General features: G+C 36.2%; 1 protein-coding gene across 1 annotated transcript in view; it reads right to left on the bottom strand.

Moving 5' to 3' along the window:
* Positions 1 to 1538: 1538 nt before the first annotated feature.
* Positions 1539 to 13516, bottom strand: part of LOC150083047 (meiosis 1 arrest protein-like) — a 66847-nt gene continuing 54869 nt past the window's right edge. The window contains exon 2 of the mRNA XM_090378372.1: positions 1539 to 2633. Within this exon, the coding sequence (XP_090234498.1) occupies positions 1539 to 2633 (1095 nt within the window). The remainder of the gene's footprint in view (positions 2634 to 13516) is intronic.

Genomic DNA, 13516 nt, shown 5'->3' with positions numbered 1-13516 from the left:
ATAAAAACTTATAGCACACACTTATGGGAAATATCTTGTAAATATTCAAACAGTTATTAAAACATTAAATGCTTTTTAGTTAAATCTGAGTTGTGCTCCTCACTTTTTCACCAAATTACAGCTGATGTACTTAAAATTCCTTTCAATTCACATATGATAATGAATGGAGATTTTAACTTACTTAAATATCAAACAAATGCAATATAGCCAAAATAGTCTCTCTCTTGGGGAGTATGGAGTTTATAAATGTAAAACTCACTATGATAGTTAAATTACATAAAAGAAAAAAATATTCAGTGGACTTTCTGTTGTTTAATTGAGAAATTATTATGAAAATTTATACTGATGGGGGGGGGGGAGAGGAAAGGGCCTTTCTGCAAGTTTTTGGAATGTGGAGAGTGGGACTTTGCTCCACTCCTCATGTAAGGTCCAGCATATAATGGGAAATACACCATCTTCCAGCATATGTTAGGACACTAAATGAAGAAATACCTGGTTAGTAAAACAAATATTTTAAACTCACAGGCAGATTTTAATTATATCAACAACCTACAAGGATGGGGGTAGACTTTCTGCAAGTTTTTAGAATGTGAGGAGTGGGACTTTGCTCCACTCCTCATGTAAACTGTGACTAGTTCTCTTCTTGAACTAAAATATCTTGTTCTGGCTTTCAACTGTTGTTTGAAATTACCTCAAAGGTGTTCACAGTTGGATGTAGCTCTGGCTCTGGGCTAGAAATAACTTTCCTGCACTTTCTCAACAATGGTTTACAATTGCTATCCTTCCAATTGTAAAAGGCCTGGGTTCAAATTCTATCAAGAGACAGAAGGAACTTTTTATGGGCTTATTGTATTTTTTGCCCTGTGTATGAGTCAATTTTTCTCAAGCAAGGGTTACACAGTCCCCCCTAGTTTTCCTTCTGGAAAAATAGGCAAACTGACCATATAGCATGCAATTTACAGACAGAAAACATATATATCTCACAAACTTTAGTTGCTTTGGTGCAAAAAACAAAAATAACAGCAGTTTTTCTCCTATAATAATAATAATAATACATGGTCCGCAATTAATGGATCATATATTATTATTATTATAGGGGGAAAAAACCCCAGGGGCTCACATCTGGTGAGTATGGGCTTGGCACACCCAGGGTCCTGAGCTGGATATCATCATTCTTCTCTTTCTTGGTGATTCACCCCCCCCCCCTCTCTCTCTCTGGGTAACTCAGGAATTTTTTTTTGGCTGGTTCAGCATAAGCCTCAGGCTTCCTTGCACCATATAGCTAATAATAATAATAACTGCCCTACCCTACCAATGAAGTTATTAATACTTGCCCTGTTGTATAGCTATTCCAGAGTATCAATAGAATTTTTAAAAATAAATTATTGTATCAACTTTTATTTTGTTAACTTTAAAACAGCAAGTATGTCTCTTACAAAACAGCAAGATCTTTCATATCATTCCTATGTACCTATTTTCATAGATCAATAACAAACTGTGCACTAGGGCAATAATTTTATTTAGAGAAGAATTACAAATCACAAATCTGTTGGAAAATTACTTGTTAACAACCATGAAGCTTTACAAAAAGAATTTGCATTTGGATCTTTGGAATGACTGGTGTGATCTGTGCTTTGAGATTCCATTGTGTTATTTTGTTTCTTTTTTTTTTTAAAGAGTGTTGTAATGTGTGTTTCATCATGCGGTGTAAATTGTGGCCTATTAACGTTTACCTTTATACCTTTCTTACCCTTATTGAGAGATGCTATCAGTTGAGAATATAAGCCTGATTCAAATAATAAAGGATTATATACATCCAGGACCTGCAAACTTTCTAAGTAATCATTTGTCTTTGCAGTTATCTCCTGAGAAGCTGAAACTCGTTCCTCCTGGAAGTCATCTATATTAGGCATTATTATTTCCCTTACCGCAATAGATTTAATAAGCATTGTGAAACCATCACATGGAAAAAGTCCATATAAATTGTCTGCAGATAATTCAGGTTTGCCAGACAATGAAGTATTAACATGCCGTTTAGCTAACAGTACCAATTCTCTTTTCTTCAAAAAGCGACAAAGTGTATTAAATATTTGTTGGTTACTTTCGATTTCTTCCCATTCAATTTTCCAGCAACGAGTGGCAGAAATAACAAGTGGCTGACCAAATAGGATGGATTCACATATTCCACTCTGCTTAACCATAGCAACAATATTTAAATAATAGATAGGAACTTTGCTTGACACCATTTTAGCTTGATTTGGTGTGATAAGCTGAATAAATCCTACATCACTGGACAAGCAAAACTGACAGTTAAAAGGCAATAATTCTGTATTAATCATTCTCTCATGTATGTCACACCTTATAATAAGTGGATCTTTCACATTTTCCCTTATGATTATTAAACGAAGATGATCTGCATCAGTGCTACTGTCTTGAAGCCAACTTTTAAAAAAACCTTCAATTTGGTAACTACTCTTATTAATGCTTAAAACTTCAACCAAACCTTCACATGCATCTTCTGGGTTTTTGATGTCAGAGACATCAGCATCCCTTTCATTCTGAAAGAACCCTTTTTCTTTGCTGCAAAACTGTAGAAAATTTTCAACACTATCTGGATTGACAAATGAAATTACCTAAAAATGAAAGTAAGAAATGCAAATTTCAGAGAGCCAGTTTTTAAATATCAACATATACTACACTATTGGTCAGCGTAATCTGGAATTACTGGAATAATATTATTATCACTAACATCACACCACACAAGAAAGTAAATATGAATGAGAATTGATTGATCCTGAAATATTTTATAATAGCTTTTATTCTTAAGGGAATAAAAGCCATTGTAACATTCTGAACTTACTCTGCTGTCAGCAATTAATTATATAATCCAATTACATTTAAAATTTTTCAATAATTTTGCTTATGATAACTTTCTTATACACTTAAATACACTATTAGAAAAGGTCATTTAGCTACACTAGGGATTGATTAAGTTTAAGTAGGAGGAAAACAGAATTTTTTACCAAAACAGGTTTTTAAAAAAAAAAAAAATAGGAGGAAAACAGGAGAATTTTAAGAAAAAGAAAGAATTTTTTATAGTTAACACTTCACTCAAAATTAAATTAATTAGATTTTAATATTTCATTAAAATTAAATTGCTTACAACAAGCAATTTTATATTAAAATACAGCCATATGGTTCTTTACAGTATAATATGCTTTCAAATGCTTGCATATCTAGCATTCTTCTGTGGATTTCTGTTTTGGGTTGCCTAGACATCAACTGATTATGAATGTTAAAAGAAAAATATGTTTGCTGACTTCTCTCTTCAGAAGTGTTAGGTCACAGTTTTGTTTATAACAGCAGACTACTGTTTAGACCTGACTATTAAGAGCATTTCTAAAGCTTCACCAGAAAAGATATCTGAACTTAAGTGTTTTTTCCACCTGGGTGAATAATCTCTCACATTCAACATTACTGACAAACTTTTCAAATGCCAAGCGTTGTTTGGGATAATTTGCTATATTTCAACCTTCCTTCCTTGTGCACTTTTAGAAGGACCATCAATTCTTTCTTTCTTTCATAATGGTATCTTGCAGGTGTCTCATTCTGATACTGAGAGAACTGGTACTTCAAAATACCTATTTCTTTTAACTTCAGTGATATCACTGAGCAACATATTTTAGGTTATATCTTGTTACGGGCATGAAAGTAAGTTTACTTTATAGATTTTGGGATGCTAAACATGGAAATAGTGCTTTAAATGGAAGATTGGCTCTTGTTTTTGAAAAAAGCAGTTTTTTTTATATTTATACAAGGTATTTTTTTTATGTGACAGTGCTGTATCAAACATGGGACCTTTTTGCCTTTTGCTTGTATTCAGCTTAACTCGGGTTAACTCAGAAGCATCCCTTTTCACTATCCAACAATAATCAGCTAACATGGCAGCACTCCATCTGCTTTTGTATCTTTGTTCCATTGCTGCAATGTCTTGATGGAAGCACTCACCATGTTCATCACTGACAGCACCACAGTTTGGTGGGAAGAAATCCAGGTATGAGTGCAAGGAATGCATCTTCAATGACATGTTGCATCCAAGGATTCCATAAGAAGTAATGAGATTGTCTACAAGCTGCCTGTAGTTGCTGGCTTTAACATTTCCTAGAAATCCAGTCAAAACATTTCAAAAGGCTTTCCACACTGATTTCTCGCTATCACTATGGACACAATTGAACCGTGTCCTTTGAAAAGTTGCCTTATTTGTGGATCAATGAAAACGCCTGCCTTAATCTTTTCTGTATTAAGCCTTGGGAATTTCTCTTGCAAGTATATGAATGCAGGACCATTCATTTCCAAAGCCTTCACGAAATTTTTCATTAGCTCCAGTTTGATTGTGGAGTGGTGGAAGCAAAACTTTATTTGGATCTACCAGAGGTTTAAATGCTATGTTCTTCATTCCAAGTGTTAATGATTTTCATTGAGGCCAACTCTTCTTCTATATCCTTGGAACAACTATCCCACTCGCAGAGAAAGCAACAATACTTAGTGTAACCCTTTTGTAGTCCTAATAAAATGGTGATTGCCTTTAAATTACCACATACCTGCTTTGTTTCAATTTGGTTCAAAAATATATTCATCAAATGGCACTATTGGATAATGAATTGGTTCTCCAAATACAATTATAACCTCAGGGGCTCAAGAGAAGAATGATGATAGCCAGGGTCCTGAGCTGCTTATCATCATTCTTCTCTTTCTTGGTGATTGCCTTCTACTTTGGGGGGATACAAGGACTAATAGATTAACAGTAGCCATTGGCAGAGGTGAAAGTGATTCTTGCACTGCTTCTATTGGAATGAGCTGCAGCCTGGAAAATAAGATGCAGGATATTTCAGAGACTGCTGGGAATCATTGGGGTACAAATAAACACATAGGTTGTGTTAGGGTAGCTAAGAAAAAGAACAGGTGCATGTATACTTGCGTGTACACCAATGCTAGGAGTTTAGTAAATAAATTTGATGAATTTGAGGTATTGCTCAAAACATCAAAGGCAGATATTGTGGGGATTTCAGAGACGTGGTGTCACACAGATATAAGGAATGCAGAACTGGAATTTGGGGAGTACAATGTCTACAGAAAGGATAGACAGGGTAGGAAGGGAGGAGGGAGAAATACATAAAATCCAAGGAAGAGAAGCCAGTTGACATTGCTGGACAGTGCAGTGTCGAGACAGTTTGGTGTGACATAAGCATTGGGAGATCAAAATTGAGAGTAGGAGTGTGCTATAGGCCTAATGACCCTGATGAGTATAATAGAAACTGTATGAGGAAATAGAGTGGGCCAGTAAATCAGAGAGTCTTATAATGGGAGATTTTAATTTCCCAGATATTGACTGGAATTTGGGGGCTGGTCACTCACACACTAGCAAGACTTTTGTGGATTTATTGGATGATTGTTTTCTACATCAGCATGTTCTGGAGGCAACTAGAGGGAGTAATACTCTTGATTTGATTATCAGTAGTGATTCTTCATGCATTAAGAATCTGCAGGTAAATGAACCACTAGGTGGCAGCGATCACAGTGTGCTGAAGTTGGGATTTACTCAAAGAGGTAACTACCATTAGGGGTAAAGGGAAGGGTTATTGCTTTCGTAAAGGCAACTACGATGGACTGAGACAGTATTTAAATTCTATACAGTGGGACCAACTGATGATGTTACCAACAGCAAATTCAAAATGGGAAGCATTCAAAGAACTTATCTTGGAAGCTACTAGGCTTTACATACCAACTAAGAAATACTGTTCAAGGTTTAGGCCTAAGTGGATGTCAGATGAACTAATGAGACATACGGCAGAGAAGAAAAATGCATGGGATACATACAAATTAACACGTGACACAGAAGCCTATGATAGATACAAGTTGATCTGTAACCAAGTTACAAAGGAGGTTAGGCAGGCGAAGGCAGATTACGAGAAATCTTTGGCAAGGGATGCAAAGAAAAACAGCAAAGAGTTCTTTACTTATGTAAACTCTAGAAGGAAGGGGATGAATCAGATTGGTCCACTTGATATCGATGGGTCAACTGTTGATGATCCTGCTCAGGTAGGTAACAAACTAAATGAATATTTTGCATCGACATTCACACATGAGGAGTTATTCAGCAAGGGGAATGCCAGAGGTGTATTCAACTCTGGCAGTAAGCTAGAGAATCTTGTAATAACTGAGAGTAAAGTGGAGGAGAAATTGTTGAAGATAAATACAAGAAAGGCATCTGGGTTGGATGGGATCTATCCAGTTATATTAAAGGAGGCAGCAAAGGAAGTAAGCAAACCCTTAGCCATAATTATGAGAGCTTCCTTGGACTCAGGGGAAGTACCCATGGACTGGAGATGTGCAAATGTGACCTTTGATCCTCCTTTGTGAAAATTCACAAAAGAGGATCAAAGGGTGACCCAAGTAATTATAGACCTGTTAGTTTAACTTCTGTTCCCGGAAAATTAATGGAGGCACTGGTTCAAGAAGCACTGCAGGATCATCTAGACAAGACTTCAGTTATAGCTCAGACACAGCATGGTTTTGTTAAGGGGAAGTCTTGCCTGACCAATTTGATTGGATACTATGATGCAGTCACAAAAGAACTGGATGCAGGGAATAACTTTGATATTATATACTTGGATCTTAGAAAGGCTTTTGATACTGTTGCACGTGGAAGACTGCTGCACAAATTGGAGCAGTGTGGCATTCGAGGCAAATTGCTACTATGGATAAAGGGGTGGTTGAGAGGGAGAAGACAGAGAGTGGTAATCAATGGACACTGCTCATCGTGGACTAATGTTATTAGTGGAGTCCCTCAGGGTTCAGTATTGGGTCCATTATTGTTTTCTGTATTTATAAATGATATTGATGATAGTATATCAAGCTTAATGTCCAAGTTTGCAGACGATACGAAGGTTGGAAGGGTTGTTAAGGACACTACTGACACTATGCTACTGCAACAGGATCTGGAAAGGTTGAGCAGATGGGCTGAGAGGTGGCAAATGAAGTTTAACATTGACAAATGTAAAGTACTACATATGGGAAACAGCAACCCCACAGCAACGTATCAACTCTGTGGTACTACACTGACAGTGGTAGAGAATGAAAGGGACCTGGGGTTGTTGTGCAGGCAGATACAAAGTTTTCTGAGCAGTGCAGACGGGCTGCAAGAGTAGCTCATGGTGTATTGTCGATGATATATAGGAATTTTTCTAGCAGTGATAAGGAGGTGATTATTCCCTTGTATAAGGCAATGGTCAGGCCACACCTGGAGTACTGTATACAGGTCTGGAGGCCTCATTTCAAGAAGGATGTAGAGATGCTGGAACGAGTACAGAGAAGGGCAACAAGATTGGTGAATGGAACAAAGGGGTGCTCTTACGAAGAAAGGCTTAAGTTTTGCAAATTACAGTGTCTGGAGACTAGGCACCAGCGAGGTGATCTGATAGAGGTGTATAAAGCCTTGAATGGTTTGAGCAAGCTGAATGCTGATGGGATTCTTCCTCTTGCTCAGAATAATCACCTGAGAGGGCATAAATTCAAATTGAGGAAAGACAGATGTAGGATAGACGTGGGGAAATTTGCCTTTAGCCAGCGGGTGGTTGGTTGGTGGAACAGACTTCCATCCCTTGTCGTGGAGGTTGATAGCCTGAATAAGTTTAAGGCTCAGCTGGACAGGTATTTCGAATGAACAGAGGGGTGAAGTGGAAGTGGTTATTTTTTATTTATTTATTTATTATTTTTTTTTTTTTTTTGGCTGATGCTGCATAAGCTTGCTTTCTTGCATCAAATGCCTATGCTAATGCTAATTACATTTCAGGCATGTTACCAAATAGTTCAATACTATAATTCATGTTTTATTGAGAAAAAAAAAAAAAAACAAGCAAGTAATGACTTATCTATGAACTGAAAGTATTTTGTTTCTGTGTATCTGCTGTATTCTCTTTCATTCCTCCAATCAGTATACTGCAATAAGCATAATATCCAGTGCTTCAGCTACAATATATTGTATACAGATAGCTTACATGATATGTATGAAAAAAACCAGCAATAATTGCCATATTTCTATTGGTTCAATTTTAATTACATTAAATTTGTGAAGGCTGAATAAATTATTCCAAATGAGCCAAATATAAAATTTCCTGGAAATTCATCCACTAAGAGTAGAGTTATTACATATAGATGGATGGACGAAAAAAAACCAACTGCTAGATTTCTGATTTTAATCAGATTTGGGATTATTCTACACATTTTTTTGATAGAGCTAAGTATAAAATGTTATGAGAATCCATCCACTGGGAGTTCAGCTATTATACGCAGGCAAACAGACAGATGGCTGAATAAAGACATAATTGCTGGATTTTTACTGGCCTAATTTTAATGAAATTTGAGAAGGCTTAACAAATTTATATGAAATAGCCACACATCAAATTTTATGAAAATCTATCCATTAGGAGTCAAGTTATTACATGTGAACAGAAGGATAGATGGATATGGTAAAAACAAAAACAGAAAAACATAGCAGTTAGGACCATCTTTGAAACTGTGTAAATGCTCTGATATGAGGAAGGCAACTGCATGACAAACAATCATAGGCTCTCTCTTTCATTTGCTAGATCACTTTTAGACAACATATCACATGCAAGGTGAAATTCTTATAAGCACAGGGAGGCAAAACATTCACATAAAAACTTCCCCTTATACAATCAGAGAACGCCCATTAATTACAGATAAAATGACCCATCAATATGAATAAAACCCATCGTACTGCTAAGTAGAAAAAAAAATATATATTTTTCTGCATCTCTGTAGAGTATTTTAGCAGAGCATTCACCAGTGATACTTGACAAAAACAAAGAAATATGAGTGAAAATATTAATGTTGATTTAGTTACAGGACATGTCACTATAATAAATATTCAAAATGTGTATAGTACTTCAGCTAATTTGGTTTTTCCATCATCAGAAGAGACAAAAAAAACATAAATTGAATAAACAAATTTTAGATAATAAATCAAGCCAGTTTTTCAGTCATTACTACATTAAACGAAGTATGTTAAATAAAAAAAATAAAATAAAGCACCACATATGGTATTACTTTACTCAGACACCCAGTGATTTTATGCAAAATAGTTGGAAATGATATAGTTAACTGGGCACAGGCAGGATAAGATTAGTTCACAAAAATGAATTTAAGAACTTCAACAGGTAAAAAAAAAAAAAAAATTGGCAGGTGTGGATGTTTTAAAAAATTAAATGAGATTGGCTAGAGGAAATAAAAATAACATTAGGGCTGATGACATATAAGAAACAGGGCTTTGAACACAGTAAAACAAAATGAGCATCTCAATGACATATAAAGATCTATAATTATTAAAAGGTTTAGTACTATTTCAGGTCCAGCATTAGAAAAGCAAATAGATAGAAGGATTAAATCAGTGATAATATTTTGATTAAGAAGTAACAAAATTTCTTTGGTTATTAATTAAATTAGAGGACAGAGGATATTTACTCTTGGAAAGAGTAATATAAACACATACAAATGTTTCTCTGAAGGTCTAAAAACAGGCTGTAAACTCAGCTGATGCTGGGATATGAAGTTACAGCTAGGAATTATATTAAGCTGCTGTTTTTAGTATATTTGTACATTTAAAAATTTTGCCAGGGTGTGTAATTTTAGAAATTGTTAGAAATTCTAATGGAGATGTTGCATTAAAAGTTTAAAATATATACATTTATTGAAAGATTGACACAAATTTATCAATGTTGTTTTCAGATTACATCTGCTTCTGAAAATTATGTGAAAAGCTGAAATATTGCAAATATCATGTATTTATAACAAACACAGAAACTAGCGCACACACAAAATCTGGAAAAAAAAACTAAAAAAATTGATCTAAATTCAATGTGAAAGTTTTGCAACTGTGGATAGAAAACTATGGAAATTTCATAGTCAGAATACTGCTTAATGACTTTTTTCCAAGCACATAAAGTATTCAGAAATATTTGTATTATGAATGGGAAGCTAAAAATCAGGGATGGATTTAAGACCATTCCTGTATTGGGATGGTCTTAAAAAATCAATAAAAAAAAAGTTCACATATAACATTGGTCTGATTTCACCTTCAGTTACAGTCAATACTGTGTTCCAGCAACTAATTGCCTATGTTTACAGGAAATGCTCAGAATGACCACCATGCATCTGAATACAAGCTTGAAAATGCCTCATCATAGATTTCCTCACACACACAAAAGTTCCAGGTGCCTGTTGGATTTGCTGGCAGCCTTGTTCCACATGTTGGGGGAGCATTTCAATTTTTTCAATTAGTGTGGAATAAACAATGGCATTCAGATGGCCCCCACGGATATAAATTTTGAGTGGATTTAGGTACAGGTAGTATTGTAGGCCAGGCAATGGGTCCTGCACAACCTATCCATTTATTAGGAATACATTGCATAGGACTCATCTCTACCTCATTTGCTGTTTCTTGTGACATGACTAAAATGATATGGAGCACTGTCTGGCATAAATCACATGCAACGAATGACAGCAAGTGTAACTTCTTTCCAACAACTCATTTAAATGTTCTCTTAAAAAATTGCAATAGGATGCTCGTGTTAAACTCCCAGGCAGAACAACAGGCCCGATTAAAATGCAGCCAATTATTCCTGCACATACATTCATACTGAATTGTGACTGGTGTCTTGAGTGAACAATGGCAAGGAAATTTTCTTCAGCTCATTAGACGAGCACTGTGAAAACTGACCACACTATCCCTAGTAAATCCAGCTTTGTCAGTAAACAATACAGCAGATAGGAAATGCTGATCACTAGCACATACACCTACAGAAACCAAGTACAAAAGCTTCCCATGGTGGAAATTCAGCTTCAGTAAGTGCTTACATCCTCTGAAGATGATATGGATAAAGTTGTTGGTCCAGTAAAATTCTCCACACAATCATATATCCCACATTCTCTGCTGTTACTATCCTTCAGGTGCTGTCACCATAATTTCCTTCAACATAATTGAGGATCCGTTCTTCCAAATCAACAGTTCTGGTGCTGATGTGTCTACCACCATCTGAAGCTCATTTTGTAAATGAACCAGTTTCCACAAGGTATATGTATTATCTGAAAGGTCTTCTTATTTAACACAAGATGATTAGGGAAATTTTCTGCATACAGACATCTTGCCTCAGCTGCATTGCATACAGTAAGTCCATGCACGAGAAGCATGTCTGCCATCTTTTGATTTGAATAAGTCTCCATTATCACAGCAAGTGCACTGTATCAAAATGTTAATAACAAGTTCTTTTTTTTATCTTTTGGTAGTTGTTGGCGCATAGGCTTCTGTGGTCATAATGCATCTCCCAAGGTTTTTTTTTTTTTTTTGCAGTACTTTGATCCAAGCCCAAGGCGGGAATCAAACCCGCGACCTTTGGGTTGCCAGGCAGGCACTTTACCCACCCAGCTAGCCTGGTTGGCATAACAATTTCTAAATTTAGTGCCCTTGTCAGGAGAACTAAATGAAATTACTCAAACAACACTACAGGATTTTTTTTATACTAGATTTACCTGGCTTAACATACTCCATCTTTCTGATTATATTTGGTATGTAGGTGCATTATATCGTCTTCTCATCCAATTTGCATTACTTCACCATACACCCTTGGTTTGATTGTTTTTCAAGCAGTTTTGTTGTTGCTTCGGCAGAATCGAAAATATAAAGTTGTCCATATCGTGGCTTATTTGCCTCGTTTGGATACAGCGGTGAGACCAAATGGTAATCTGGCCATGTAAAATAAAACAGTATGGACCATTTCCAGGTGGTGATTTAATCTCTGCACCCATTTATGTGAATGCCATTGATGAGTTGTACTCTTGTATATGTTCTCTGTAGTTATTTGCTTCACATGTATCCCCTGTAGGCAGCTCTCGTAATAGAGTAGGTGTTGCAGACAGTGGGTCAAGTGAAACCATCTCGTCATTTCCATCATGACAGCATTTAGTGTATTTATTCAATGTGTTTAACTCATGTCCCCAATATCTTATATTGCAATACTCACAGTTGCAACATATTTCCTATCATGCTCTTCCACATTAATTACAGCTTGTTGATTATTTGCATCCAGTACTTCTATTTGATTAGTCCTATAGCATCTTCTCCTTTCCAATCTTGCTTTTCTTCCTTCAATGTAAAACAAGACTCTACGACTACGAAGACTTCTGTCTTCGTAGTCACAGAGTCTTGTTTTGGTCTCTTAGTCTATTAGATCTCTCTAATGTTTCATTAGCATTTCTTCTACATTTTCTCAGAGTTCTTACACACTGTTCAGCCATTTTTACACTTCTTAAAACTTAGAACGGTTTATTAAAATTGAAGACAGATAAAATAAACATACATCGATAGTATAGGTTGCCTTTCTTCAGTCGAAAAACGTTAGTACAAAAATTAATAAAGAATGCCTGGTATGGTGGTCATGTGAGGTGAACCACATGAACGAGGTGTTGGCAACAATTAGCAGTTGGAAAATTTGGGCAACATACCTAAGCATTTTATATATATAGATAACTACAGCAAGGTCCTACATAAGATATCATTGTTTGTAAACAGTTGAATGGAGCTTGCTACGCTAACTCAGTTTGTGGAAAGAATTGCTGGAACACAAAAATTCTGTAACTCAGACACAAGGGGAAATCAGATCTATGTTTTATATGAACTTTTTTTTTTTTTTATTGTTTTTAGTTCCTAAATGCATCCCTGAAGTGGGTCCCACATGTTATGATACACCCTATATATTAAAATTTTGCCTTTCATACATATACATTGTGCAGGGGTGTACCTAATAAATCCCTCTTCAAGGGATTTATTAGGTACACCCCTGCTGTGCACACAAATGGTTTGTCCCACAATGCTGCAAGTCACATGACCACAGTTTCAAGGGTGTATCGAGAATGGTGCATTGAAAAGAAAACATCCCCTCAATGGCACTCCTGTGGAAGAAAATCGCTTGTTGATGAGAGAGGTCAGAGGAGGATGGCTATAATTGTGCAAGCAAACAGACGGGCCATAATGACACACATCACGTCAGAATACAACCTTGGTGTGCAGAACAAAATATTGCAATGGACCACTAGTCACACTTTATCACGAATGGGCTACAACAGCCGACAGCCACATCACATACCTTTGTTATCAATGAAGAACAAGAGAGCACATCTCCTGTGGGTAGAGCAACACCAGCACTGGATTATTGAGGATTGGAAAATAGTCGCTTGTCTGACGAGTCGAAGTTTCTGGTGCATCATGTTGATGGAAGGCTCAGAATTTGGCAAAAACAACATGAATCCATAGACCCATCATGTCTGACAACTACTGTGCAAGGTGGTGGGGGCACTATTATTGGGTGGGGAATGTTTTCTTGGCACATGTTGGGTCCATTTATACCCATAGATTCAAGTCTGAATGCTACACCGTGCCTAA

The sequence above is a fragment of the Mastigoproctus giganteus genome, chromosome 7, assembly GCF_048544385.1.
Source record: "Mastigoproctus giganteus isolate SK-2022 chromosome 7, ASM4854438v1, whole genome shotgun sequence".
Classification (NCBI taxonomy): Eukaryota; Metazoa; Arthropoda; class Arachnida; order Uropygi; family Thelyphonidae; genus Mastigoproctus; species Mastigoproctus giganteus.
Note: the sequence above shows the minus strand (reverse complement) of the source record. Positions and strands in the feature narration are given on the sequence as shown.